Source organism: Cornus florida, unplaced genomic scaffold (genome assembly GCF_030987335.1).
Source record: "Cornus florida cultivar Cherokee Brave unplaced genomic scaffold, ASM3098733v1 CherokeeBrave_3.0.0_Hap2_Chr03, whole genome shotgun sequence".
In the NCBI taxonomy this organism is placed as follows: Eukaryota; Viridiplantae; Streptophyta; class Magnoliopsida; order Cornales; family Cornaceae; genus Cornus; species Cornus florida.
Window position 1 is genome coordinate 56,536,931 of NW_026775573.1, and position 27,273 is coordinate 56,564,203.

Sequence of the window (27,273 nt, forward strand, 5' to 3'; positions counted from 1 at the left end):
ATGTGATCAGTTGCCCCTATATTTATAACCCAAGATTCTGAGGAAGACTTACCGGATACACTAAAACAATAACCAAGGTTACCTGAGGACGTGGCTAAAGAACTGAACCCTTTAGTAGAGAGCAAATGAGCACACTCCTCAATCATTTGTTCCATCTGACCAGAAGAGAACTTAGCAGCAGATTGGTCATTGTTCTTATTACTGGAAGAGGTATAATGAGCCTTGGAGCTAGAACGACTCCCTTTTCTGCCATTACTGCCTTCACCTTTGTCACATGTCTAGTCTGGTTACAATAATCACAAACCAAACAATCTTTGTCATCAGATTTAGTAGTTTTAGCGACATTACCAGATGTTGCAGTTGGTGGACGATCGGGTTGATGTGCTGATGATACCCGAGGTGATTGACTTGTGGTAGAAACCAAAGCAGATCCTTCTGGAGAAGGTGGCATGAGCATAGTAGATAGTCGAAGGGCCTGGGTACACACATAAGCATAGGCATCACGTAAAGAAGGAAACGGATCTTTTCCAAGTGCATGAGTCCTTATTTGGTCCAGATCTAGGTTAAGACCAGCAAGAAACTTAAAAACGTGTTCTTTTTCAATCCACTTATTCAACAGAGCGGTATCAACAACACATTCCATTTCACAAGGCTGATAATAGTCGAGTTCTTGCCACAAAGCTTGGGCATTGTAATATGCCTCCAATGTCCTTCCCTGCTGAGTAGTAGCCTGAATACTGCGCTTCAACTCATAAATTTATGCCTCATTTCCTCCCACAGAATAAGTCTGAGATACTGCATCCCAAATATCTTTACTGGACTTGAGCCGTATATACCCAAGACTAAGATCAGAGGTCATAATTTGGAGGAGACAAGAGTAGAGCATTGCATCTTTTGCAACCCAAGTCGTGAAAGTTGGGTCATTGATCGCAGGTTGGGGTTTTTCCCAGTTAAATACCCCAACCGGCCTTTGCCGGTACTATACAGCTTCACAAAGTGTGACCAAGCTAGATAATTGGTGCCATCAAGTTTATGAGGCATCAACCAGACATTCATCAGATCTTGATGCGGGTTAGATGCGGTTGGAGGAATCATTAGAGTCTGAGAATCAATCTCAGAAGTCACAGAGGTTTCAATCTTGTCTGCCATGAAGTCAAATAAGGATACCTGGTCCGTGGTGGTGGGCAAGGTTGTTGGTAGGTTCTGGGGTGATAGAAAAAAATTGGTGTTTGGGTAATAAGATGTATTTGCAGAAAACCCTAAAAGAAAAATAGGATTTTAAAATTCCTTTCTAGATGGCTCTGATACCATGAAGATATTTCTAGAGATAAAGGAATAGAATAATTCTCCGTATTTATTCTTCTCCTTGTGGAGGATTTAAATAGTACAGAAATAATTACAAAGAAAGAAATTAAAGACTAAAAATCAGCTCCTATGCTAATCAACACCTAATCAGCACATGTACAACTAATTATCTATTTATGTTAACAATTATATAGTCAACAATACAGCTAATTATCTATATATGTCAACACTTCCCTCATTTGTGCACAAATTGGTCTATAAATAAAAAACAAGAGAGCAAAGGATGAAATTGATTCAAGGGTAAAATGAAGAGAAAAGAGATGCCACGCGATGCACTGAACTGGTTAAAAATTCAACTCAAAGAAAGTCCGCTCCACAGTGGACTATAATTCCCACAAGCGAGATGTAGAATCCCTACTAAGTGCAGCAATACCATTGTGGACATTCCGAAAAGATGGAAAAGGGGAACTGAACCAGCAGAAAATGCACTGCATAGGTGAAAATAAACCGACAAACTAACCTGAACCAACTGAAAAATCCCTGAACTGGTTGAAAATTGAGTGAACCAGCCAAGAAAAAAAAAAAAAAAAATTAACAACAACAACGTTTGAGTTGTTTAAACTGATCTGTTTGAGTTGGATCAGTTACCTCAAAAGTGTCGTTAGATTGGGCTGCTGCAATCGGGTCATACTAGGTGGGCCAAAGCACAACCAAAACCAAAATTTTATTCTGACTTGGGACAACAATTATTCAGAACCAAAGACACCCAATCTCCCTCAAAAACTCTGTACGATCTTCAACTACTGTGTATATATATATGTATAACATTGATGACGACAGTGATGAAGATGGACTGTGATGACGACAATAATGGACTGAGGCGACAACAACGATGGTAGGGAAAGTGACAACGACGACTACCAGTGATGGTGGACGTCGACAATCCAACTGTTTAAATCACGATCTGGATGAGAATGATGACTAGAACAATGACTGAGATCATAAACACAAAAACAGGATTTCAATCTCACATGCCAATTAGGGCTGGAAATGAATCAAGCTGTTCATTTACAGCTCGAGCTCGGCTCGTTAAAAGTTCAGCTCTAGCTCGTTCGTTTAGTAAATATGCCGAGCTTAAGCTCATTTTCCAGGATCGTTTAGTAAACGAGCCGAGCATGAACAATGTTAAGCTCGACTTGTGAGCACGTGAGCAGGCTCATTTACATAAAAATAATATTATATTTAAATTATAATATTTAAAAGCCTAACCTCGTTTTTGACTTTTCTCTCTTCTCTTTTTTTTCTTTTTGACGTCGGAGTCTTTCAGTCTGGCGTCAGCCGTTTACGTTCGAGTTGTGCTACTGGTTCTCCGATTTGTTGGTAAGGAACCGTGATATGCATCGATCCTATCTCAGTGTTGTGACTTTACCACGTCTCAACCTTCATGGAGAAATCAAAAGCTGCTCTATAGGCAATGATCTGGTTTTTAGGGTTGATCATCAAAGCATCAAGGAGCGAGAATCTGCCTTGCGATCATGCCTAGTAGGTCGCTTTGATAGAGACGTGGGGAGTACTGACGGGATTGAGGCTTGGGCGTCGAAAACTTGGAAGGTATCAAGCGGGGTGAAAGTTTCTCCTTTGCCCGACGATCTGCTTTTATTCAAGTTTCCATCGGAAGTTGAGGCCTTAAGGGTTTTGGATAAAGGGAGGAAGAGATGGGGTGAAGCTTTGTTATCCATCGACATTTGGTCCTTCACAACTGGATGTTCTGCTGTAAAAGAGAGAATAATACGAAGGGTGATCTTGTTTGGTTTGCCTCTCCATCTCTGGTGTAACAAGCTATTTGAAGCAATTGGGAACTTATGTGGTGGATTTCGAGGTGTCGAGGCAGACGTCTCGGCGAATGGACAGAGAATCCTCCTCAATGTCTCCGTCGGAAAAGTGATACCTGAGTATGTTTTTGTTGAGGACCAACTTGTGGCCTTCAGGGTTAATCTGACAGAGAAAATCACACCTCGCATCCTTCCGAAATCCTACTATGGTCTTGGAGAAGGCCCTCACATCCTGGTTGTTGCAACTACAGGTAGCCGCCGGAAACCACTGAACCACCAAGGCGTTGAAGGAAAGAGGCGACTGCCTTCTCACGTGCCAAAAGCACATAGACGAGATAGTTCCAAGACTCGTGTCAATCAAGCCCTCAGTCATCGCCTTTTGTTCCCTCGTAATATCTGCGCTAACAGATACCAAACACGTGGCCACAATCATGGCATTGAAGATGATTTTTATGTTACGGATTTAGCTGGGACAAAATGTGGATCTACAAAGGTCTATGGGCCAAACATGACAAGTGGGCCGCTAGTTAATCATGGCCCACAGGAGTTTAAGAAGGCTGTTCAACGATGGCCTGTTTCCTTTCAAAACAAGCCCAGCCCACATTCTTTAAGCAACTTGAAGAGAAAGGTTTTACAAGGGCCAATAATAAAATCTTAGTTTCTCTTATTAACTCTAAGCCCAGCCCACCTACTTCCACTGAAATAAGCCATTCACAAAGCCGTCGTTCCAACAAAACCTTTGCAACTTTCTGGAATTCATCGGAGAAGAAGAGATGGAGGGATTTATTTGTTGCCGCATTGGTGGAGGTCCTATTAAGAAGGGATCGCGTCATTCTCAGTGTTGTGCAGGCATCTCATCTTCATCCCTTTCTAATTCTACATAGACGAAGGGACGAATTTTCAGATCTTCATCTCGGGACTTTCACAGTGGTGTTAGATGGTCCCGAAAAGAAAAACAGAAGTGGACTTCTTCTCTCGTTCCAGGTATACCTTCAGCTTCACATTCTCACAGCTTTAATATTCCATCCTCTTCTTCTACCCCTTCTAGTGAGGTGTTGAGGAGTGTCGGCGTTGTGACTGAAGTGGAAAAGAGGTGTGGGCTATCGGTAATGGACTGTGGAAATGGCCTTATGCATGGGCTGAATACAGAAGGAAAAGAAGACAGTGTTTCTGGTGTTTCTAGGTAGATGGAAATCACTGATTGTGCAGTTAAGAAATTTTATGAAGGGGTTACAGTCTGTGTGGGCAAAGATTTGCATTTTCAGTTATCCAATGATGAGGCTGTAGCTCTGTTCAATGAGCTTCAATTAAATGCAGCTTTGAAAGGCTTCAACTGCAAGCCTTCTGCAGCGGTTGAGGGGAATGATTTTGCTACAGATTCAGATTCTTTTTATGAGAATGATAGAGAGTTTGCAGAGGAGGCGGTTGATGATTCCAAACTTCTCCAACAGGTCAATTCCAAAGAGCTTGCACCCTGGATGGAGAATGGTTCTAAAATTCTAGAGGACAAACCATTGGCCATGGTGCGACCTGATGAAGAGGTTGCTGATTTGGGGAAAGATTGGGTTGTTGACAATATTGGAGTCACTAATGAGCTGTTGGGAGTCTCTTCAGAAGGTAATGAAGATCAGACGTTATCTATCCTTCAAGCAATTGTGGAAGGGAGAGAGATCGCAATGACCAATGAAGTTATGAACAAGAGGCCTTTATCGTCTTGGAAAGGAGCAAAGGAGATAAAGAATCTTATTTCTGAAGTCAACTATGAAGGGAAAAGAGAAGTGGTGAAGGAAAGGGGAAGGACCAGGAGTAGGAGTCTTCAGAAGGGTGGAGGGGAGATATTTTTATCAGGTTTTTAATGAAGCTACAAATCATTACATGGAATGTTCGAGGTCTCAATGATCCGAACAAGAGAAGGGTGGTGAAGGTAGCTTTAAGGAAGTGGGGTGCCCAAGTTATTTGTTTACAAGAAACCAAGCTGGCATCTATTTCTAACGAGGTGGTTAGGAGTTTGTGGGGAGGAAGGTTTGTGGAATGGGAGGCTTTGAATGCCATAGGTACTTCGGGTGGGATCTTAATCATGTGGGACAGCAAATGGTTATCAAGAACGGACGTGTGGATGGGAGATTTTCTGTGTCTTGTCTATTTAATATGGAAGAGGACAATTTCAGATGGGTTTTTACTGGAGTCTATGGACCGGTTATTGATGATGAGCGACCCATCTTTTGGGAGGAGCTTAGTCATGTCCAAGGAATGTGGTCTCTCCCTTGGTGTTTGGGAGGAGATTTCAACTCTGTCAGGTCCCCGTCAGAGAGGTCTACAGGGGGAAGAAGGTCACTGGAAATGGATCAATTTTCTGATTTTATTGATGAGCATCTTCTAGTTGACTTACCAATGGAAGGTGCAGCCTATACTTGGTTGAATGGTAAGGATCCAATCACTCTTTTAGGACTGGATAGATTTCTAATTTCTGGGACGTGGGAAGAGAAATTCCCAGATGTCGTTCAGGCGGTGTTAGCAAGGGTCATCTCTAATCATGTTCCTTTGGTCTTGGATTGTGGGGGCTTGTGTTCTCGAAGAACCCCGTTTAGATTTGAGAATATGTGGCTACGTGCAGAGGATTTCCAAAAGCAAGTCAGATCTTGGTGGGAGGGAGTCAGTGTTTCAGGATCGCCCAGTTTCATAATAACAAAGAAGTTAAGAGCTCTCAAATTCACTCTTAAGCAGTGGAACAAGGATGTTTTCGGGAATCTGGAATGGAGGAAGAACAGATTCCTTGCTGATTTTTCCAAGATTGACTATCTTGAGGAGGCAGGTGGGGATGTGGAGTCTCTACGTTCTAGGAGAGTCTCCTGTCAGGCGGTTCTTACTGAGATTGCTTATATGGAGGAGATCTTGTGGAGACAAAAATCTCGAGCTCTTTGGCTAAAAGAAGGGGATAGGAACACAAAATTCTTCCACAGATTAGCTAATGCTCATAGGAGGAGTAATCATATTGGAAGAATTCGGGTGGAAGGTGTGGAGTTGTGGAGAGAAGAGGAGGTGCGTAACGGGATTGCTTCTTTTTATCATAAGCTTTACACTGAGCCTTTAGTTTGGAGACCCAAACTTGATGGTCTCCATTTTGAGGCTATATCTGAGCTGGACAAAGATAGGATTGAGAATCCTTTTATTGAAGAAGAAGTTCTAAAGGCTTTATCAAGTTGTAATGGGGATAAAGCTCTGGGGCCTGATGATTTTACTATGCGTTTTTTGTTAGAAAGTTGGGTGATAGTAAAATATGAGGTAATGGGTACTTTTCAAGAATTTCATTCTTCTAGCGTCTTTGGGAAGTCGCTTTATGCTTCATTTATTGCCCTTATCCCCAAGAAGGGAGGCGCTTCTGACATAAAGGATTTTCGTCCAATTAGTTTGGTGGGTTGTATTTACAAACTTATTGCTAAGGTGCTTGCTCTAAAGACGAGGGAAGTAATGGATGGGATTATTTCGGACTCCCAGAACGCCTTTGTTGGAGGACGACAAATTCTTGATTCAGTTCTTATTGCTGGCGAATGTGTGGATTCCAGATTGCAAAGCGGTATTCCTGGAGTTTTATGCAAACTTAATATTGAGAAAGCATACAATCATGTGAATTGGAATTTCCTACTCTATTTGTTACAAAGAATGGGGTTTGGAAGCAAATGGAGGAAGTGGATCGAGACTTGTCTTTCATCTGTCAAGTTTTCTATTCTTGTGAATGGCTCTCCCGCTGGTTTCTTTGGTTACACCCAGGGCATAAGACAAGGTGATCCTTTGTCATCTTTCCTCTTTCTTGTTGTTATGGAGGGTTTAAGCAGACTTATGCGCACGGCAGAGGACCTTGGCTTTATTAAGGGTTTCAGAGTGGGTAGAGATTTAGCCTATCAGATGGAGATTTCTCATTTACTTTTCGCAGACAATACCCTGGTTTTTTGTGATGCTGATGTGTCTCAACTTCGTTATTTGAGGTGCATCCTAACTTGTTTTCAGGCGGTCTCTGGGCTAAAGGTCAATGTGGCTAAAAGTGTGCTTGTCCCAGTAGGGAACGTTCACGATATCTCCTTCTTAGCTGCAATTCTTGGATGTAGGGTGGGTTCTTTTCCTATTCCTTATTTGGGGTTGCCCTTAGGGGTCTCTTCAAGGATAGTGGGGAGTTGGGATTCAGTGATTGACAGGTATGCAAAGAGATTAGCAGGATGGAAAAAGCAATATTTGTCCAAGGGGGGTAAAGTTACTCTTATTAAGAGTACGTTATCAAGCCTTCCCACTTATTTTCTTTCTATGTTTCAAATTCCTTGTTCCGTTGCAGATAGGATTGAAAAAATCCAAAAGGATTTCCTATGGGGAGGAAGGGAAGATGAGTTCAAGTATCACCTTGTCAGATGGGAGCAAGTTTGCAAGCCTGTGAATTTGGGTGGACTTGGCATAAGACGAATAGTTCCTTTCAATCAAGCCCTCCTGGGTAAATGGTTATGGAGATATGGAAGGGAAAGACACCGTCCTTGGCGCAGGTTAGTTTCCTGTCGGTTTGGGGAAGAAGATGGAGGCTGGTCTACACGTCCGGTTACTCTTGTGGGAGGAGTAGGGATGTGGAAGTCTATTCGGAAGGATTGGGACGCCTTTTCTGCTCATATCAGATTCAAAGTTCGTGATGGACGTCGCATTCGGTTTTAGGAAGATCATTGGTGTGGTGATCAGCCACTATCTCGTTCATTTCTTAGATTATTTAGTATTGCAGTTGATAAACACGCCTTTGTAGCTGATTGTTATCGTCTTGATAGCAATGGGATTACGTGGGATGTGCACTTTCGGCGCTCTTATCAAGATTAGGAGATGGATGAGGTATGTGTTTTTTTGGATCTTCTGTATCGGCAGGAGGGTGTTGGCAGAGAAAATGATGATTTGATTTGGGTTCCTTCTTCCCACGGTCGTTTCGAAGTAAGATCCCTGTTCTTATGTCTATCTCATTTTGTTAATTATGATTTCCCATGGAAAACTATTTGGCAATCCATGGCTCCAACTAGGGTGGCTTTCTTTGTTTGGACTGCTGTTTGGGGAAAGATTTTTACAATTGATAATTTAAGGAAAAGGGGCAATTGTATTGTTAATCGGTGTTGTCTATGTAAGAAAGATGGGGAGTCTGTTGATCACCTCCTTATGCATTGCCCTGTGGCGAATGACTATTGGAATCTTATTTTTGGGTTGTTTAGCATGTGTCGGGTAATGCCACAATCTACTAAGGAATTGATTCATGTATGGAGAGGATGTCGTGTGAGAAGGGATGTACGCGATTTCTGGAGAGTTGTCCCACATTGTGTTGGTGGTGCATTTGGAAGGAGAGAAATAGTAGAATGTTTGAAGATAAAGAGTCGTCTACGGCAATGGTGAAACATCACATTCTTCGTTCTCTTTTTAATTATGTGAAGAGGAGTTCTTGCTCTTCTTCTGATGATTTAATTATTTTTTTGGATTCTTTGGGGCCTTAGTCCCGGTTCCATTTTTGTATAAGGGACGTGTTCCCCTTTTGAACGCCTTTTTTATGTTATTATTACTTATCAAAAAAAAAAAAGCCTAACCCATATATACAAGTGTAGTCCAAATTCATACATATTTCATTGGCCCAATTAATACATTAGTTAGAAATCCATTTGACAAATAGAGTCCATTTAACTAAAAAGCCCACTAGCCCAAATCATACTTCATCTCAGCCATTGAATATAGTGCTGCGTATAGTATCAGCATGTTAAAGGAATAAAGGGTTAAATAGAAAACCCTGAAACACAGCAGCAAGTGGCAACGAAGCTTCTACAACAGCAATCCTTCCCGACTCTACAGGCAACATTAGGGCTCGTTCTCTCTCTTTCTCTCTCTATCTCCCTCTCTCTCTCCCCCTATCTCAATATATATATATATATATAAATTCCCTTGATGAAGATTTGAAGTTTGCGGAGAAGATGCTGAAAATTGCTGAAGATGGGTGATTAATTGGTGAAATTGGAAGTCAATTTGAATAAGATTGGTGGAGAATTTTTTTTTTTTTTTTTTTTTTTTTGTCTCAGTATGTTGATTCGTTTGATATATAGATATATATATACACAATCAGAGAAGATGGTTAATGAATAGGAGACCATGATATATATATATACGCACACCCACACGTATGTTCGAGCCACACCCACACACGAGCCCGAGCTCAAGCTTGGCTAGCCCGAGCTCGCTTGAGCTCGAGCCGAGACTGAGCAGCTCTTTGGCCTAGGTGAGACGAGCCCGAGCAGCCTAAAGCTCATTTCGGCTCATTTGCAGCTCAAATGCCAATGGCATTGATCTCAACCCTCTTTAATACCATGTTAAAATTAGGGTTCAAAGAAAAAAGAACTTGATGATACTGTTTGGGGAATTTTGTGTGAGGTTATCTCGTTTCTTCTCTCACTTGTGTAGGTATATGTATAATATAAAAGTTGGAAGTCCACCAAAAAGACCAATCTGTCCCTAGAAGGAATATAAATTACATATATACATTCTAAAAGAGAAAAATCAGACTTGAGACATGGTTCTGCTTCCTCTTGGACAAAAGGTTGTGGCCTATTGTTAGATGTTTGCAATTAGGCATAATTCAGACAGCTTAGTTGCTTGCTATTAGGCCCGATTAATTGCCAAGGGTTATGCTTAGACCTATGGCATAGGTCACCAGGAGACTTTTGCCCCTATTGCCAAGATGAACACCATCCGTATATTATTTTCCCTTGATGCAATTCGTTCTTGGCCTCTATTTCAGTTAGATGTCAAGAATGTCTTTCTCAATGGTGACTTACATGAGGAGGTGTACATGGTTCCCCCTTCGAGATTTCGCCTCCTGCTCATTCCGAGATGGTCTGTCATCTTCGTAGTTCCTTGTATGGCCTCAAGCAATCCCCTTAAACTTGGTCCGATCACTTTGGCACTACCATAAGTTTTTCCATCAAAGTGCAGCTGGACATACCTTAGTGTTACACTATTCAGGTGGTATTCATGTGGTAAGACATTTGTTCTCATTATGTATGTGGATGATATTGTTCTTACCAGAGATAGACACTATCGGGATTGTTGAGGTTAAGAGCTATCTTGGCCACCAGTTTGAGATTAAGGATCTTGGTCCCCTTCGATATTTCTTGGGTATTGAGGTGGCTCGCTCCAAGGCTGCTATTTTCATCTCTTAGCCCAATTATGTTCTTGACTTGCTTTTTGCTTCTGACCAACTTAGCGCTTGCCGTGCTAACACTCTGATTGAGCAAAATCATCGGTTGAATGATTCTTAGGGGGAGTTATTGTCGAATGTTGGTCAGTATCAATAGTATCAGTAGCTTGTTGGGAAGCTCATCTATCTATCCATGACTTCACCTGACATTGCTTATGCTGTGAGTGTAGTGAGTAAATTCATGCACTCTCCTCGCACCCCTCACCTTGATGCAGCTATTTAGATCCTTCGTCACCTGAAAGGGTGTCCAGGCAGCCTTTTTGTCTGCAGATGATGGTCACTTAGGGGTTGAGGCATGGACATATGCTGATTATGCAAGATCAATTTCGGATAGGAGGTCAACTTCTAGCTACTATACTATTGTTGTTGCAACTTGGTTACTTGGCGCAGTAAGATACATGATGTTGCATCTTGATCGATTGTAGAGGCAGAGTATAGGGCTATGGCTCTTGGAGTGTGTGAATTTCTATGGCTGAAAACGTTGGTGATAGACTTGTGCCTTCCAGTGTCACTTCCATTCTCACTTTACTATGACAACAAGTCTGCCATTAGCATTGCAACAAATCCCATTCAGCATGACAAGACTAAGCATATATAGGTTAACCGGCACTTCATTCGAGAGAAGATCATCTTCGATCAGAATTGCACAACTATTATTACTACCTCTCAGTAGCTTGCAGACATTCTTACAAAGGGCGTAAGCATGACCGTGTTTGAGGATGCACAAGACCATGTTTGAGGATGCATTGTCCAAGTTGGGCGTCTCAGATATCCATGCACCAACTTGAAGAAGTGTTAACTAAGATATGATAGCCTAGAACGATGGGATGTGACTTACAATATTAACCGCGATATGTTAACCTAGAATCATGGAATTTGACTTTATTTATGCATATATTTAGTCATAGAATGTGCAGTTATTTTATTTGGTTTCCTTTATTGTAATTTTAACATGTGCTCTTTTAGTGTACTAGAGTTGTGAATAAGTGATAATTCTCATTCAAGCCTTTATATATTTCTCTAGTATTTCTTCTATTATTATTATTTTTTGCTACCCTAGAAAATTTAGTGAGTAAGCTTTGTTCAATTTAAAGAAGATCCCAAGTAGCAAAAGTTGAAATGAAATAATGACAAGGATGAGCAAGATGCATCAGAAATACAATAATAACATAAATGGCATCAATATTAGATTAATAAAGAAGCGCACCGGAAGCCAACAAGAAGCAATAGTCACAATTAATGCAAAAAGTGATATGCAGAGGCAGGGTAAGAAATAAGGAAATCTGCACCACAAGTGAATTTTTGAAACAACAAAGATTTAGAACACAGGAAGTTTTGAAATGAGATATTTAAGATGCATTATTACAATACAAAGCAGTGGAAGTAAAGTTACCTCCCAAAAACAAAATCCCTGGAAAATATAGATGGATATTTCTCTGCAGGCTTGAAAACCAAACACCAAAAAACATAATTTAGTTAGTGATGGGAAACCATGCATAAAGAGGAAACAAATGAATAACGACATTACACATTCAGGAGGAATTCACTTTAGAAGTTCTTCACATCTAAAAAAGAGCATATTATGCACATAGTAATTGTAAAATAAAGGTTGTTGCCTGGATCAACAGTATGAGTTTGGGTTCTCAAGCGCGAGTGTAACACCTTGAGCATTGAGAGTGATTGACCAAGCAATGCGACCCATCAACTGGACTTTAGAAGTTATGTAGTGGAAGGGCTCCCATCCTTCAAAGGTAGGTGACCAAACCAACCTCCCTAAATTGATTTAATGTTCTAAAAGACACCCAAATAATATGTTATATTATGAAATCACATTCCTTGCCTACTGTTGTTTTTTGAGATATTTATATGTTATTATAAATTATATCATTAACCTATGTGTAATGACCCAAATCTGGGGATTTGGATCACTAACCGGGTCCTCACCCGAACCCTAGGACACACAAGGGTAATATGATTATTTCACCTTAAATTAATACTTTAAGACCCATCAAGGGTAAAACAGTCATTTAACAAAGTCATCCAATGGTTAATATGAAGTCCAGGGGTAATAAGGTCATTTCACAACATCACAGTGGGTCTAGAGCCCCCAAAAGGGTCATTTGACATGGTCAGATAATGCCTTAGAACCCAAAGAGGGTAAAATAGTCCTTTACCATGGTCATTTAAGGATTTAAAACCCAAAGGGGCAAAATACTCATTTACTACACTTATTATGGCTTCACAACTCATCAGGAGTAAAACTGTCATTTTCTATAATCATTCTATGTTTTGGTTGAAGTCTGGGGGTAATTGGGTAATTATACAGAAATATGGGGTTAAACAGTAAATATCAGCTCATTTAACCGGGTAAATGAATTCATCTAACCGGTTAGACGACAAGTCCAGTGTACATGTCAAAATGGAGGGTCGATCTAACCGGGTAAATAGCCATCTAACCGGTTAGATGGTCCCTTCTAACCGGTTAGATGGAAGGAGCCATCTAACCCCCCCACCCCTCCTTACTGCCCATTCATCTAACTGAGTAGATTGCCTTTTAACCGGTTAGATATACCCATTTAACTGGTTAGATGGGAGAATCCCATCAAGCCCACATACTGCCATTCATCTAATCGGGTAAATACCCCTATCTAACCGGTTAGATGATGCCCAAAGATGAAATGTTCGAAAAGTCTGCTTCCCAAACCCATTCCAATGCAATCCCAAGGCAACCAACATGAAAAATTAAACCCCATAAACATCATTTAGCATGAAAACATCGCATTGAATCATCAAAGATACAAGATTAACATGCAATTACATCCATTAATCATGCCGTTTATACATCATTGAAGATCCATTTATACAAATCCTTTTTATACAACGTCTACAGGATTAATTACAAAGAATGAGGCCACCATGGCCATGAATACATAACTTTAAACAAAATGGTCATCTACCATGAATTAATCATATACAAATCATCAAAATATCTAGTCCCGTCTAAGGCCATGAAGATACAGCTTCCATCAATTCTGTTTCTTTTTCCTGAAAATGTTAAAATATAGGGTGAGCACAACAGCTCAATAAGGATAGCCTAGAATACACCTCTTGTAATCCCGTGAATCGAACCAAAGCAAAGGATACAAGAAAGAGGGATCATATAATGGGGAAAAATAATCAGACATCATACATTGAATTTTCACGCCTCTCAATGATAAAATGAATGTCATGAATGCACTCTCACCATTTCCCCAAAACTATATCCATCATAACACAACCCACACCGAAAATGTTAACACAACCCGACCATAGGCGTCTCCTTGGCGTCACGAAGGGAATTGACTAGCTATCCCTGACCTAGGACATCTCCCTAGCGTCATTTGGCGCCTAGGTAGTTCAATTATACAAGTCCAAGCCATCTCGAACCCGGATTACATGACAACTCCATGGCGTCCGTTTTCACAAAACCTTTCCGAATAAAAATCCTTTTCAAAACTTTCAAAGCTTTCAAAATCAACTTTTACAAATCGTTGGAAACCATTTAAACATCCTTTCCAACCCATGAACCCAACCAATGTCCATGAAATGCATGCTATATCCATCATCAATATTTCTCAAGAATTCAACATACTTTACCATCATCATAGCATTTCTCAAGAAAACAAATATATACATATACCATCTTCATAAATTCTCAAGAAATCAACATATGCGTTAGCATATATGATAGCCACGATTAATGGAATGACTTACCATAATAGCAGAGATTTGATTATGCATATGTTAGCATATGTGATAGCCACAATTTATGGAATGACTTACCATATTAGCAGAGATTTGATTATGCTATAGAATATGCTGTGATTTGATTTAGATTTGATTTAGTTTCCTTTTTTGTAATATGAGCATGTGCTCTTTTTATCTATAAATACTAGAGTTGTGAATGAATGATTCATCTCATTCAAGCCTTTACATAATTCTCTCCTTCTTTTATATTTCTACTTGGTATCAGAGCCAACACCTTTCAGCAGCCTTACTACTTGTGTGACAGCCACCTTAGGCTATTTGTGACATCGTGTGACGTTGCCTACACATGTTGTTCGGTGTTGTTGTTTTGTGATCGAAAACAGGTATTTTTAAGTTTTACAATTTCTCTTTTACTCTTTTAGGATGGGGTAAATTGAGATAGTTGGTCTACAACACCTAGAAGGGCTTGGGTAAAAAAAACTTTAGTCTACAAAGAGGTTCCGGATATTAAGAAGGAGGTTGTCTATATGTAAGCGGGCAGCACTCCTTAAAAAAAGTATGTATTTGGATTTTTCGGGAATGGTCTGACGAGAAATTGTTACTGTTTATGGTCTGAGGAGACCCTTTGATTTATAAACATAATTTGTGGTGTTTTTGGAGTTTTTTATTATCGTGTGACAGATTATAGCAGATTCAAGGTCCTCGACTGTTAATTCTCTTGGCTCAAGTTCTGTGGGTGGTGGTGCTTTTTTCCCCACTAACTCATCAGAAAATCCAAGACTCCAAATCACCACAGTGAAGTTGGATGGTTCCAACTATTTGATTTGGGCACAGTCTGCCAAGATGTTCATTGGTGGCAAAGGCAAGATTGGCTATATTACTAGTTGTGAGAAAGAGCCAGTTGAGTCAGAGAAGGCAAATCCACAATGGTTTGCAGACAACTCTTGGTTATGTCTTGGCTAGTCAATTCGATGCAACCAAACATAGCTGTTGGCTATATGTTTATGAAGACTGCTAAGTAGATTTGGGATTCAGTTCAATGCACTTATTCTCAGAGGCAGAATAATGCACGGATTTTCCAGCTGGGGCGAGATATCATCAGGATTTCTCAGGGTGACTTGATAGTTTCAGGTTATATCGCCAATCTTCGTACTATTTGGGAGGAGATGTCATATTATGATTCTTTCCACTCTTGGATCCAGATGATGCAATTTTATATGCAGGGATTGTGGAGAAGATAGAGTGTTTTAGTTTCTTACCGGGTTGAACGACGAGTTTGAGTATACTCGTGTTCATTTATTGGCCTTATCTTCATTCCTTACTCTTGAGGATGCATACTCCTATGTATTGTCAGTTTGGGTTCCCAACCTTTCAGGAACTACACCGTCCCAGTCAGTTCAGAGCTCTACCACCGGTCTCCTCTGGGACGACAACGTGGACGGTGTGACCATTGTGGAAAAATTGGTCACATCAAATCTCGTTGTTATGCTCTACATGGATGCCCAACGCAACAGAAACAACAACCTTAATCCTCTGCACATTCTGTTACACAACCAGTCTCGTTGTCAACTCCTGACAACTCTGCCTCTACAACTTCTGCCACAGTTACCTTGACTCAAGCTGATTTGGACAAGTTCAAACAATTCTTCAACCAAATGGAGGCATCATCTTAGCCAACCTCTACTTATGCCCACTTAGATACTAATACATCTGCACATAGCGTATCTACATCTTCGACACCATGGATCATTGATTCTGGTGCTTCAGACAATATGACTAGTATGTCCTCATTCTTCCAATGCCATCACAAGGTATGCCTTGCGGATGGCTCTCCATTTTCCATTGCTGGGAAGGGTCACATATCAGTTACTCCTTTATTAACTTTGTCAGATACACTTCATGTTCCAGAGTTAACTACAAATCTTATTTCTATTAGTAGCATTACCAAACAATTAAATTATAATGTAACGTTCTTTCCCTCTCATTGTATTTTTTAGGATCTGGTGTCGAAACGGACGATTGGCAGTGGGCGTGAAGTGGATGGTCTCTACCTGTTGGATGCTCCTTTGCGTGAAGTGGACAGTCTATACCTGTTGGATGTTCCTTTATCACCTCAAGCACATTCAGCTTCATTTTCTAATTTTGTTTCATTTAATAAAGCCCAGCGCGTTGGCACATGCGTTTAAGACATATTTCTTTCGGTTATTTAAAACATTTATTTCCTTCCTTATTTTGTAACGTGGCAGTGTTAGATTTATCCTGTGAGACATGTCATATGGCTAAACATGTTCGTTCCAATTATTCTGCTAGTAGTAATAAATATGCTTTATCACCTATTGATCTTGTTCATTCAGACATGTGGGGTCCTTGCCCAGTTACTTCTAGTATTGGATTTCGATATTTCGTGTTGTTCATTGATGATCATAGTCGTGTTACATGAGTTTATCTTATGAAAACCAAAAATGAGACGTACACCATTTTTTAAAAATTTTATGACAATGGTTCAGACTAAATATGGTCTTACCATTAAAAAAATTCAGATCTGACCAGAGTATGGAGTACACTTATAGGGAGGTACAGCGGTTATGTACAGAATTTGGGATTGAGGATCAGATGGCTAATGTTAAAACTCCTCAACAGAATCGCCGTTCTGAGAGAAAGATTCGCCACATCCTTGACTTAGCCAGAGTAATTTGCATTTGTATGAATGTATCCCGGTCATTTTGGGGAGATGTAGTTCTTACAGTTGTTTACATCATTAATAGGACTCCTTCTAGGGTTCTTAACTTTATTGCCCCACTCTAAATCTTACATCCCAATTCATCTCTTTTTTTTATTCCTCCGCGAGTTTTCGTGTATGTGTGGTTTGTTCAATAGTTGGGGCAGACTAGTACAATGCTTAACACTAAGGCTTTGAAGTATGTTTTTGGGCTATTCTCTAAAAAGGTTATAAGAGTTACCATCCTCCCAGTCGTCGGCGATTTATATCCATGGATGTTCCTTTCTTTGAGCATACACCATACTATAGTGGTTCAGTTGGTTCTCAAAGTGAATGGTCCCCATTTAATATAATGGATGATCACCTTCTTCCGTCTTCAACTCCTCTACCTTTACCTGTTTTGTCTTCTATGATTCCTCCTCGTGATACCCCTCTAGCAAGGGGTATTGTTCCTTTTCCACAGGTTTATAGTCGGAGACAATTGGTACAAGCTTCTACTCCCACAATCGACTGCCCTATTCCTTCGGCACTAACTCTGCCTTCTCAAGCTATTGTTTCACTTGATGATCGCCCCATTGCTCTTCGAAAGGGTAAACGTTCTTGTACATACCCTATTTCTAATTTTGTTTCTGATTGTGCTCTCTTACCCTCCTATCAGAGTTTTCTTGTTTCTATTGCCTCGGTTCCTCTTCCGTCTAGTGTTGCAGATGCACTAGCACAACCTCAATGGCGTGATGCTATGACAAAAGAACTACAAGCACTTGAGAAAAATTAGACTTGGGACATGGTTTCGCTTCCTATTGGACGAAAAGCTGTGGGTTGTCGTTGGGTGTTTACAGTTAAGCATAATCCAGATGGGTCAGTTGCTCGTTACAAGGCCCGGTTGGTTGCCAAGGCTTATGCTCAGACTTATGGCATATATTATCAGGAGACTTTTGCCCCTGTTGCCAAGATGAATACCATCCGCGTATTATTTTCCGTTGTTGCGATTCGATCTTGGCCTCTATTTCAGTTAGATGCCAAGAATACCTTTCTCAATGGTGATTTGCAGGAGGAGGTGTACATGGTTCCTCTTCCAAGCTTTTGTTCTCCAGCTCATTCTGGTATGGTCTGTCGTCTTTGTCGTTCAGCAGTCTCCTCGAGCTTGGTCAGATCGCTTTGGCACTACCATGCTCAAGTTTGGTTTCCATCAAAGTGCAGCTGATTATACCTTGTTTTTACGTTATTCAAGCGGTAAGACAGTTGCTCTCATTGTGTATGTTGATGATATTGTTCTTACCGGAGATTATACTACCGGAATTGCTGAGGTTAAGAGCTATCTTGGCTGTTAGTTTGAGATTAAGGATCTTGGTCCCCTACGGTACTTCTTGGGCATTGAGGTGGCTCGCTCCAAGGCTGGCATTTTCATCTCTCAACGCAAGTATATTCTTGACTTGCTTTCTGCTTCTGATCAACTTGGCGCTCGTCCTGCTGATACTCCGATTGAGCAGAATCATCGGTTGGCTGATTATGAGGGGGAGGTGATTTTAAATGTTAGTCAGTATCAACGACTTGTAGGGAAGCTCATCTATTTATCCATGACTCGACCTGACATTGCTTATGTTGTGAGTATGCACTCTCCGCGTACCCCTCACCTTGATGCAACTATTTGGATCCTTCGCTACTTAAAAGGGTTTCCGGGCCGTGGTATTTTGTTTGCCAATCATGGTCACTTACGTGTTGAGGCTTGGACAGATGCTGATTATGCAGGATTAGTTTCAAAAAGGAGGTCAACTTTGGGTTATTGTACCACTATTGGTGGTAACTTAGTTACTTGGCGCAGTAAGAAGCAGGATATTGTCTCTCGATCTAGTGTAGAGGCAGAGTATAGACCTATGACTCTTGGGGTATGTGAGTTGCTATGGCTGAAAACCTTGATGACAGACTTGTGCCTTCCAGTGTCGCTTCCATTCTCACTTTACTGCCATAACAAGTTTGCCATTAGCATAACAGAAAATCTCGTTCAGCATAACAGGACTAAGCATATAGAGGTGGACCGTCACTTTATTCGAGAGAAGATCATCTCTGTTCAAATTTGCACTCCATTTGTCACAAGCTCTCAACAGCTTACAGACATTATTACAAAGGGCGTCAGCAAGATTGTGTTTGAGAATGCATTGTCCAAGTTAGGCGTTTCAAATATCCATGCACCAACTTGAGGGGGAGTGTTAGCATATATGATAGCCACGATTTATGGAATGACTTATCATAATAGCAGAGATTTGATTATGCATATGTTAGCATATATGATAGCCACGATTTATGGAATGACTTACCATATTAGCAGAGATTTGATTGTGCTATGGAATATGCCATAGAATATGCTTTAGAATATACTGTGATTTGATTTAGTTTCCTTTCTTATAATATGAGCATGTGCTCTTTTTATTTTTAAATAATAGAGCTGTGAATAAGTAATTCATCTAATTCAAGCCTTTACACAATTCTCTCCTTCTTCTTTTTATATTTCAACTATATGTATTTAAATCAACCTTATAGCATGCTTTAGCCCAAATTAAACACATCATCACATACAGAAATAGCATGAAATCATGTGAAGCAAATCCATCTCAAGAACGTCAATTTGCAATTAACAATACTTTCACATATATCATGATTTTCAACAAATTCATATAGTAGAAAACTCACAAAGACCAAGACATTGTAGTTTAGACTTCCCTACCTCAAATGAAGAAATCCAAGCTTATGATCCAAATATGAAATCCTACCAAAATGATGCAAGACCGATGCCAAAACGTAGCACTTTCCAAGCTCTACACTTTCTCTAACTATGGCTCCCTTCAATCTCACTCATGTGTGCTAGATCTTAGAGATAAGGTAGAGGAAGAAAAGAAAAAGGAAATGGAGGAAAGAGAGAAAAAAAGTGCCAAAAGAGAGAGATGGAAGTGATGAAATTTGGTGGTCCAAAATGAGACCCCAAAGTCATCTAAGTCATGGCCAGCATTGGGGTCAAAGTCCCATTTACACAAAATGACAAGAATACCCCCTAATGTTCATTGAAACCACAACAATGCCATGAAAATATCTCCTTCCACTACCCAATAGACACACACACACATATATATATAACACCTAATGCAATAAAATCTTTGGGTCCCACATGGCGCGCAAAATGATGCATGAAAAATAAATAAATTTGATTTGATTTGAGCTTGATGGGGTGCACTCTCAAGACTAAAACAGGTATACTTTGCTATTTTACACTTGTTGGGCACTTGTTCTTGAGCTGTTTGTTGCTGCTAGTGATTTTGATATCTCAGACCTTGATTTGAAGCTATTTTCTGGTTTAACCTTCTAATTCATGCATACTTTGGTTATATCTTGCTATACTTTCATTGATCCTGTTGGATATAATTTAGTCTTTATTTTTCCTTTATTTTATCTTTCTTCTCTCCTTCATTTAAGGCATGTTTTACTCCTTAAATTAAGGCTTGCTTTCCCCCTTATTTTTAGGCTTGCTTTACTCCTTAAATTAAGGATTGCTTTACTCCTAAATTTAAGGCTTGATGTACTCCATCTATTTGTATATAAAGAGTGGCTAGTCTCATTAATAGATTAAGTCAATTACACTAATTGTTTACAATTTGGTATCAGAGCCAAGTCATTGTTTGCATCAAATATTCCTCTCTAAATTTCCAGCAGCCCACAAACCACAAACCTCTCTTTCTACCTTCGTTTTTTTCTTCTTTCTTCCTGCGACTTCCTGTGACAGCGTACGGAGGTTCTTCTCCCAGGTCCAGACCCCTCTTTTGGTGTATCCCCTTAGCATTTGAAATGTGCTAAGGGTCTCTTGTTGCTGTTGATAACTTGTTTGGGCTGCCGGTGTGTTCGGTAGCATTTTTCCCGTTTGTCGTGTCTCCAGAAAATTTTATTCAGTACGTATTGAACTTACTGAATCTGTCCAGTTATCTTTTCCTGCTCATTGCAGTCCAGATTTTTTTTTTCAGACTTGTTCTGGAGTTATTAAACTGTTTTACCAGCCTTATTGGACCTTTTGTAGTCCAAATTTCATTTGCTGCCCAGCTTTCTTTTGTTCATCATTGCTGTCCAAAATTTTTCAGACCTGTTCTAGATATCAATTCGTCTATTTTTCAGCCTTTTTTGACTGTTATTTCAGTCTTTGTGATATTTTTGGGGCTTGTTTGATAACATGGGTGATTCTTTTGAAAAGGATAAGGCTGTTGCACGTACCGATTTCTCTCTAACTCAACACACTCCTGCTCAACGTGTTACTGGTGTGTTGTTGAATGGGAGAAACTTTGCTTCGTGGTCCCGATCCTTAAGTCTCTATGTTGGTGGAAACGGCAAAGGTGGGTGGCTTTTGGGTACTGAAAAAAGGCCAGATTCCAAAGATCCTAAATATGCTCAGTGGGATATGGACAATTGCACTATTCTCGGATGGATGTTTACTTCCATGGAGGAACGGATTTATAATCTTTTCTGCTCCGTTTGGTTGGAGGGATGGAAAAATGGATGGATGGGAGAGGGGGAGGGGTGGATAAGTCATCCCTAAGGGAGGGAAAGTGTCTCATTCATTTTTTGTTTGGTTGAATGGAAGGGACGGGAGAAAGGATTGATGGAAGGCTAGTTTTTTTTGTTTGGTTGGAAGGAAGCAAATGATAGTTTTTATATATTTTTTACTAATATACCCTTACTATATAAAGTTATAAAATTAATTAGTTTAAAATTATTTAATAATAGTGAGCTCTACTAAGTTGTCTAAAATGAATGTTTTATACTTACATACCAAACAATTTTTTTTATTTTTTTTATTTTTAAAATGAATATATATATATTTTACATACCAAACAATTAATTAATTTAAATTTATTTAATAATCACTATAGTTGTTTAATGCAACAGGGTTTTGATAAATTTTTAGGAAGGATAAAAATGAAAATTATAACAAATTTTGGTACTTATCCTCTTTTCTCTCCACTCTTCCCCCCAAATTTGGGCGGATAGAAAAATGTATAACAAGGAGGGATGAAGCATTCATCCATCCCTCCTCTCATCCATCCCTCCCCAATCCATCCCTCCAACCAAACATAGCATTCATGTTTTATGAATCTGTTCCTGACTTGTGAACGGCTTTAACTCAAATGTATGCTCATTTTAGAAATGATGCTCGTATTTTTGAGTTATACCAGGATATTGCTAAAGCCTCGCAAGAAGGCCTGAATTTGTGTGTGGCAGATTACTTTGGGTATTTAAGATCTCGTTAGGAGGAATTAGCTCAATATGAGCCCCTAAGTGAATTTTCTTCTGAGGCAACTTCCCTTCTTGTCAAACGTCTTGACCGTCAGCAAACCTATCAATTTTTGATGGCACTACGCCCATCATTTGAATCATTGAAGTCTCAGATCTTGAATGCATCACCAATGCCATCCTTGTTGGTAGCCTTTGCTACTATTGATAGTGAAGAACATCGGCACTGTTTACTTCAGCCCTCACTTGCTCCTCCACCAGTGTCTGAGCCTGCTGTGGATAATATGGCTTTTGCCGCCAACTCTGGATCACATAATACTGGAGGTCAGATTATTTGTCACCACTGTGGGGGAGTTAGACATATTAAGGCTCGCTGCTTAAACTTCATCCTGAACTCAAACAAAAATTTGCTAGGAATCGTTCTTCTGGAACTGGCTCTTCTCTTACTGCCGCCGTTGCAGAGACTGCCACTACTACTAGTGGGCCTACTGTATTTCCTGGATTGAGTTAACTCCAGTCTCAGCTTGTGCAGATACAAGACCAACTTGGTTCTTTTACTTTAAAAGTTGGTGCTCCTCCATCCACTTCCACTGCCACTATTACTACAGGTACTCCTACTGCATTTCATGTTAAGGCAAGGCAACCTACTCGGGTTCTAGATTCCGGAACAAATGATCACATGACTGGTGAGTTATCAGTTTTTTCTTCCAATATCATACTTGTTACTCAATCTGTGTGTCTTGCGGATGGCTCTACATCTTACATTCACCGTAAGGGTGATGTTCGTCTCTCTCCTGATATTACTCTGTCATCTGTCCTTCATGTACCTAAATTTGCCTTTAACCATTTATCTGTTAGCCGGCTTGCAAAAAGCCTTCAATGTGCAGTTATATTCTTACTAGATCAGTGTCTTTTGCAAGACCTTCGTTCGAAGACGATTTTTGGCAAGGGTTATGAGCGTAATGGGCTCTACTACTTTGGGGACCCACCAGGAACGAGTCTTCAAGCTTCTGCACTTCCCGATTCTAGTACTTCTGATGTTTCTTCTGGCACTTTAGGTCTATGGCATGCCTGTTTAGGACAAGTAAACTTCCAGTACCTTTGTTTATTATTTCCTTCCTTTAAAAGGCCATGTAAAGACCATAAGCTTCAATGTGAGGTTTGTGAGCTTTCTAAACATACTAGAACTAGTTATATTTCTCATATGAGTCATGCTCCTAGTATTTTTTATCTTGTCCATTCTGATGGTTGGGGTCCTTCCCCAATTACAGCTTTCTCTGTGCATCGATATTATGTTACATTTATTGATGATTATTCTCGTTGCACTTGGGTGTATTTACTAAAAAAGAAATCTGAGGTGTTTCTTTTATTTACTCAATTTCTCCAAATGATCAAAACCCAGTATAACACTGTTGTTCGTCATATTCATTCTGATAATGGGCGTGAATATGTTTCTAATGAGTTTCGGTCTGAACTTAATAAAAAAGGGATTTTACATCAACTCATTTGCCCCTATACTCCTGAACAAAATGGCATAACTAAATGCAAAAACCGTCATCTTATGTCTGTGACCCGTTGTCTGTTAAGTGGTATGCAAGTACCTTAATTCTATTGGCTTATGGTTGTTCTTACAATGACTTTTTTGATTAATCATACTCCCAGTCGAGTTTTGGGCGGACATGCCCTACTTCAAATTCTCCAACCTGGTTGTACATTTTTCCCCTTCTGCCTCGTGTTTTCGGTTGTACTTGTTTTGTTCAAAACTGTAGCCCTTCTCGCACTAAGCTTGATGATAAATCTGTTAGGTGTATTTTCTTAGGATATTCTGCTATGTCAAAAGGTTATCGTTGTTATGACCCTGTGGTCAAACACATGTACCATTCTCTTGATGTAACATTTCATGAAACTGTTCCTTTTTATCATACTAATTTTGTGATACAGGATTCTCTCTCTTGTGCTCTGGAGAAGGAGATCTCTCCTATTGTCCGTCCTGTTCCTATCTTTAACAATCCCGTTGTCCTGGATGCTCCTTCTCCGCCCATACAGGGTTCCCCTCCTCCTTTGCTGGTATACTCTCGTCGCCATCATACTCAACCTCCTCTGCCAGAATCATCTTCAGAACCGGGTCCAGGTAACTCCCCTTCTCCTGAGGCTCCTATCTTTCCCGATACTACTTCCCGTTATCCTACTTGTGTTCGTCACCCTCCTACTCGGTTTGGTTTCTCGAGTAGTACTGACCACCTTATTTCCCAGTTTATCTCTTATGATGGTCTTTCAGGTGCCTATAAAGCCTTCCTAGGCAAGATTGGTCTGTATCTATTCCTCAATTAATGCCCGCGGCCCTGCAAGATCCCAATTGGGTGTCTGCTATGACAGCAGAAATGAATGCTTTACAACGTAATGATACATGGGAGCTTGTTTCTTTACCTGTTGGAGAGAAGACAGTTGGCTGCAAATGGGTCTTTAGCGTGAAATATTTAGCTGATGGTTCTATTGAGCGGTATAAGGCTCGGTTGGTGGCAAAAGGCTTTACTCAGATCCCGGGTAAAGACTTTGGTGCTACCTTTGCTCCAGTGGCAAAATTGACATCTGTGCACCTACTTATCTCCTTAGCTGTTGTTGCCTATTCTTGGCCTCTTCACCAGTTAGATGTCAAGAATGCGTTTCTTAATGGAACCTTACTTGAGACTATATATATGGATCCAACCCTTGGATTTCGAGCTTAGGGGGAGTATGCTGGGAAGGTATGTCAATTTCGAAAGTCTCTTTATGGTCTGAAGCAATCTCCTAGAGCATGGTTTAGTCGTTTCAGTGACATTGTTCTATCCATAGGCTTTGTGCATTGCCACTCAGACCATACTTGCTTTATTCGACATCACTCGGATGGTTGCTGCATTATATTACTAGTATATGCAGGTGATGATACTTCAGGGATTTCTCAGGTGAAACTTCATCTTCAAAAGTCCTTCGATGTAAAAGACTTAGGTCCCCTTCGGTATTTTCTTGGAATTGAGGTTGCTAGATCTCGTCGTGGGATTTCCTTATCTCAAAGGAAATATGCTTTGGATCTTCTTCAAGATACTAGCATGCTTGAATGTCAACCCGCTTTTACTCCTATGGACCCCAATCTCAAACTTCATGTTAAATCAAGAGAATTACTTCCAGATCCGTCTGTGTATCAACGTCTAGTAGGTCGTCTTATCTACTTGACTAACACAAGGCCTGATTTGACCTTTGCTGTTAGTATGGTTAGTCAATTAATGCATGCCCCGCGCTCAGCTCATATAGATGCAATCTATCATATTTTGAGGTATCTTAAGTCATGCCCCGGCCTCGGTCTGTTTTATGCCTCTGGGAATAAGTTCGAACTCTCGTGCTTTACCTGATGCAGACTATACTGGGTGTAAGACAGATAGACGGTCTACCTCTGGCTTCTGTACTTTCTATGGTAATCATCTCATATTATGGAAGAGTAAGAAGCAAGTTGTTGTCTCCAGATCCTCTGCTGAAGCTCAGTACCAAGCTATGGCTCAAGGTATTTGTGAGCTCCTTTTGCTTCGATCGATTCTGTGGGAGATGGGTTTTGTAAAGAAAGGTTCCTCAAGGCTGTTTTGTGACAATAAATCAGCCATTATGCTTGCTTCTGACTCCGTGTTACATGAAAGGACAAAGCATATTGAGGTTGATATTTATTTCATTCGAGAAAAAGTTCGGTCAAGTATTGTTAGTCCTATTTTTGTGCCTTCTTTAGAACAGACTGCAGATGTGTTCACAAAATCTTTTGGGCATTCTCTTCTTCAATCTTCCATAGTCAAGCTCGGCTTGGTCAACATATTTGCTCCAGCTTGAGGGGGAGTGTTGGATATAATTTAGTCTTTATTTTTCCTTTATTTTATCTTTCTTCTCTCCTTAATTTAAGGCTTGTTTTACTCCTTAAATTAAGGCTTGCTTTCCCCCTAATTTACTCCTTAAATTAAGGCTTGCTTTCCCCCTTATTTTTAGGCTTGCTTTACTCCTTAAATTAAGGATGCTTTACTCCTTAATTTAAGGCTTGATGTACTCCATCTATTTGTATATAAAGAGTGGTTAGTCTCATTAATAGATTAAGTCAATTACACACATTGTTTACAATTGATCTACATTCTAGCAAGTTTCTATAGTTAAATCAAGGCTATTGAAATTGAACTTTGAGCAGAACTGTGGTCATTTGTGGTTGAGGCCTTATCAAACCCTAGTTCTTCATATTTTTTTGTTGTTAAGGTCTGTTTGGTGTAGATTTGTTATACTCATGCTATATTCATCATGATCATCATCTGAGCATGTTTATACTGAAGTTTTAAGGCTGTGGTTTTCATCTTTGAGTTTGTGGGACACGAAATTCCAATTTTACCCCTCAAACCCTAGCTGTAGCAGAATGAAGGCAGGGTGTTTGTGTTGATACTTTGAGCTGGTTTTCCACTTGTATCTTGTATTACAGCTTGAGTATTGTTGATTGTAACCTTTCTCTTGTATTGTTTGTGAGCTAAGAGTGCTCATGGGGTCCAAGCAAAGGTGTTGTGGACAGAGGGAGTGTTATGTGCACATTGTAGTGCTAGTGTGTGTGTAGAGGCTATGAAAACTAGTGTTTTATCTTATACAATGGTGTGTGCAGAGAGTGAGACAGCTAAGTGTGTAACTACTTGCATACAACTAGTGGAGCTTTTATTGGCTGAGGCTAAGAACCAAGATTTTTCCCTATTGGGAAGGTTTTCCTTGTAAATGCACTATGTACCTCTGGTTATTTGTAAATCTCTTCAAACAGTCATCAGTATTATCCCCCCCCCCCCCTCGGTTCATCAGGAATTACTCACTAATGAGCCCTAATGTTGGATCAAGATAGGGGCTATGAATGTGATATTTGAAATGAAAATTTCATGGTCTAATGTAGGTGATTGGAATTATTTTATGTGAAACAGATATCAATTATGTTCAAGCATGTTTCTACATTTTTTTTTCGTAGTTGGTACTCACGCACACATGCCTCCACGGAGGCTTGAACCCCTGATCTCCCTTTGGAGAGTAAAGGTTTGATACTGCTAGGCCATTGGCTCGTTGGTAGCATGTTTCTACATTGTTTTAAGGTCATTTAAAAGAATTCTTTCATGGCCCTTAAT

General features: G+C 40.0%; 1 protein-coding gene across 3 annotated transcripts in view; it reads right to left on the minus strand.

Moving 5' to 3' along the window:
* Window positions 1-27,273, minus strand: part of LOC132300583 (protein ZINC INDUCED FACILITATOR-LIKE 1-like) — a 65,209-nt gene that overhangs the window by 22,620 nt on the left and 15,316 nt on the right. For all 3 annotated transcript variants that reach the window (XM_059797742.1, XM_059797743.1, XM_059797741.1), the window contains exons 9-10: window positions 11,780-11,829; window positions 11,594-11,669 (exon numbers count right to left, since the gene is read on the minus strand). In XM_059797742.1, the coding sequence (XP_059653725.1) occupies window positions 11,594-11,669; window positions 11,780-11,829 (126 nt within the window). The remainder of the gene's footprint in view (window positions 1-11,593; window positions 11,670-11,779; window positions 11,830-27,273) is intronic.